Source organism: Anarrhichthys ocellatus, unplaced genomic scaffold (genome assembly GCF_004355925.1).
Source record: "Anarrhichthys ocellatus isolate YVR2014 unplaced genomic scaffold, GSC_Weel_1.0 scaffold134, whole genome shotgun sequence".
Taxonomy (NCBI): Eukaryota; Metazoa; Chordata; class Actinopteri; order Perciformes; family Anarhichadidae; genus Anarrhichthys; species Anarrhichthys ocellatus.
In genome coordinates, this window is record NW_022280164.1 from 425,306 (window position 1) to 427,496 (window position 2,191).

The 2,191-nt window shown below is 47.6% G+C and overlaps 2 protein-coding genes across 3 annotated transcripts in view; both read left to right on the forward strand.

Annotated features, from left to right (window-relative positions):
* The window catches only part of LOC116399897 (coiled-coil domain-containing protein 180-like), a 4,535-nt gene extending 3,960 nt beyond the window's left edge, over nucleotides 1-575 (forward strand). The window contains exons 5-6 of one of the 2 annotated variants that reach the window (XM_031877358.1): nucleotides 229-395; nucleotides 502-575. In XM_031877358.1, coding sequence (XP_031733218.1) covers nucleotides 229-387 — 159 coding nt within the window. In that variant the 3' untranslated portion in view covers nucleotides 388-395; nucleotides 502-575. The other variant, XM_031877359.1, reaches the window with a different exon arrangement.
* Nucleotides 519-2,191, forward strand: part of LOC116399892 (coiled-coil domain-containing protein 180-like) — a 13,347-nt gene continuing 11,674 nt past the window's right edge. Inside the window, exons 1-5 of the mRNA XM_031877354.1 lie at nucleotides 519-572; nucleotides 1,206-1,289; nucleotides 1,450-1,569; nucleotides 1,662-1,835; nucleotides 1,930-2,045. Coding sequence (XP_031733214.1) covers nucleotides 519-572; nucleotides 1,206-1,289; nucleotides 1,450-1,569; nucleotides 1,662-1,835; nucleotides 1,930-2,045 — 548 coding nt within the window. The remainder of the gene's footprint in view (nucleotides 573-1,205; nucleotides 1,290-1,449; nucleotides 1,570-1,661; nucleotides 1,836-1,929; nucleotides 2,046-2,191) is intronic.

Below are 2,191 nucleotides of genomic sequence, written 5' to 3' on the forward strand. Positions count from 1 at the left end.
TATATATATATATATATATATATATATATACTGTGTATATATATATACTGTATATACTGTGTATATATATATGTGTGTGTCCCATGTAGATCAGAGTCATCCTCAGGAAGTACCTCTACCTGCTGGAGAACATCAGCTTCCTGCCTCCACCTGACGTCTACAGACTGATCCCCACCGAGGCCATGGTAACCCTCTGACCTCTGACCTCCTCTCTGTCTGTGTCTCCAGATGTTGAACCAGTCTCTCCTGGTGAACCGTCGCAGCGCTGCACGTCTGCTGCTGCTCCTCCAGGAGGAGAACCTGCAGCAGGAGTATCTGCTCCGTCTGCAGTGGGAGGAGCACCTGAGCCTCTGGAGGAGGACCAGGGTCGGGAGGGTCGTGAGGTGAGGCTTCAGGTGAGGGGGGGTGCAATAGTGTAAAATACTCGTAGTGCAGTTTTTAGCAGCTCTATCAGCAATATTTGTACAAACTGGTTCAGTATCAGCAGTACTTGTGTTGTAGGAGTCTCTGCAGCAGAGATGAGGAGCAGCAGCTGGTCTCAGGTCAGCTGGTCTCAGGTCAGCTGGTCTCAGGTCAGCTGGTCTCAGGTCTGACCAAACAACGTGATGACGTCATCGATCACATCAGGTAACAACATCGCTCCGTAACAACGATCAGGTCGAGGAAAACATCCGGCTCACACGTCCAATCAGTGTCTCTGTTTCAGCTCGCTGGTCCCGCCCTTCTGCTCCACTGCTCTGGTCTCTGATTGGTTCGACCGGCTGACGGCCATCAATCAACAGATCGGTAAACGTCCTCCCAAATACATGAAACCTAATATTTCAGTTTTAACGTTGTTTGAGCTCTTTTAATGACATCATCATTGTGTATATGTGTGTGTGTCTCTTTGGTGTGTATGTGTGTGTGTATGTGTGTGTGTGTGTCTCTTTGGTGTGTGTGTGTGTATGTGTGCGTCTTTTTGGTGCATGTGTGTGTGTGTCTCTCTTTGGTGTGTGTGTGTGTGTGTGTGTGTGTGTGTGTCTGTGTGTGTACATGTTTCTGTGTGTGTGTGTATGTGTGTGTGTCTCTTTGGTGTGTGTGTGTGTGTGTATGTGTGTGTCTCTTTGGTATGTGTGTGTCTTGTTGGTGCATGTGTGTGTGCGTGTGCGTGTGTATATGTATGTGTGTGTGTGTGTGTCTGTGTACATGTGTCTGTGTGTGTTCAGATGATCTTCACACTCACTTCCTCCTTCATCTTCGTCTCCATCATGAACAGTCGTGGTCTGATCGACTGGCTGAAGTTGAGCTCTGTTAGGTGAAATCATTACGTTAATATTAATTTTCTTCCAAATATAAATCAGTTTTTATTAAAAGGTGAAATTAAAAGATAATCTGATTTAGAAAGGATAACAGACATGACGAGGATCGAACATTGATCCTCATTATTGATTATTGATCATTGATCAACAGAAGGAGCTCTCAGCTCTGCAGCTGTCCCATGACGAGGTGAACGACGTCGCCGGCTCTCAGCTCCTCACTGTGATTGGACAAAGCCAGAGTGAAGAAGAGGAGCGATTAGCTGCTGTAGATGTCAGTCCCACAAACCTCACTGAGACACGTCTGAGTGACAATACATTTGACCTGATCCACCTGTCTTTCTCTCCCTGTCCACCTGTCTGCAGCGGTGCTGTGAGTCTAAGGCCCGTTGTGCTCTCGGTCTCACCAGGTGTGTGTTTGTTGTGATGCGAGGAGCAGCATTACTATGGGAGACGCACAGCCACAGGTTAGAGAGGAGACGAGAAGAACTAGAACAACACCTGGACGACCTCAGACAGTCTCAGCAGAAACACACACAGGTGAGTCTCACCTCTACGACACACACAGGTGAGTCTCGCCTCTACAACACACACAGGTGAGTCTCTCCCTTGATGCTTTGCTGTTATTCATCAGAGCATGAAAGTGCGTCTGGACCACCTGTTGTGTGGACTCCGTCAGGGGAGCAGTGAGGAGGCTCTGAAGACGTCTCTGGACGAAACCGTCCACTACCTGCAGGATGTCAAACACAGGTATTGCATGACACATGCTAATGCTAATGCTAATGTAGATTCAGTCAGCATTGAGCCACTACAGCGATCAATATATATGTGTGTGTGTGTGTGTGTATGTGTGTGTGTGTGTGTGTGTGTGTGTGTGTGTGTGTGTGTGTGTGTGT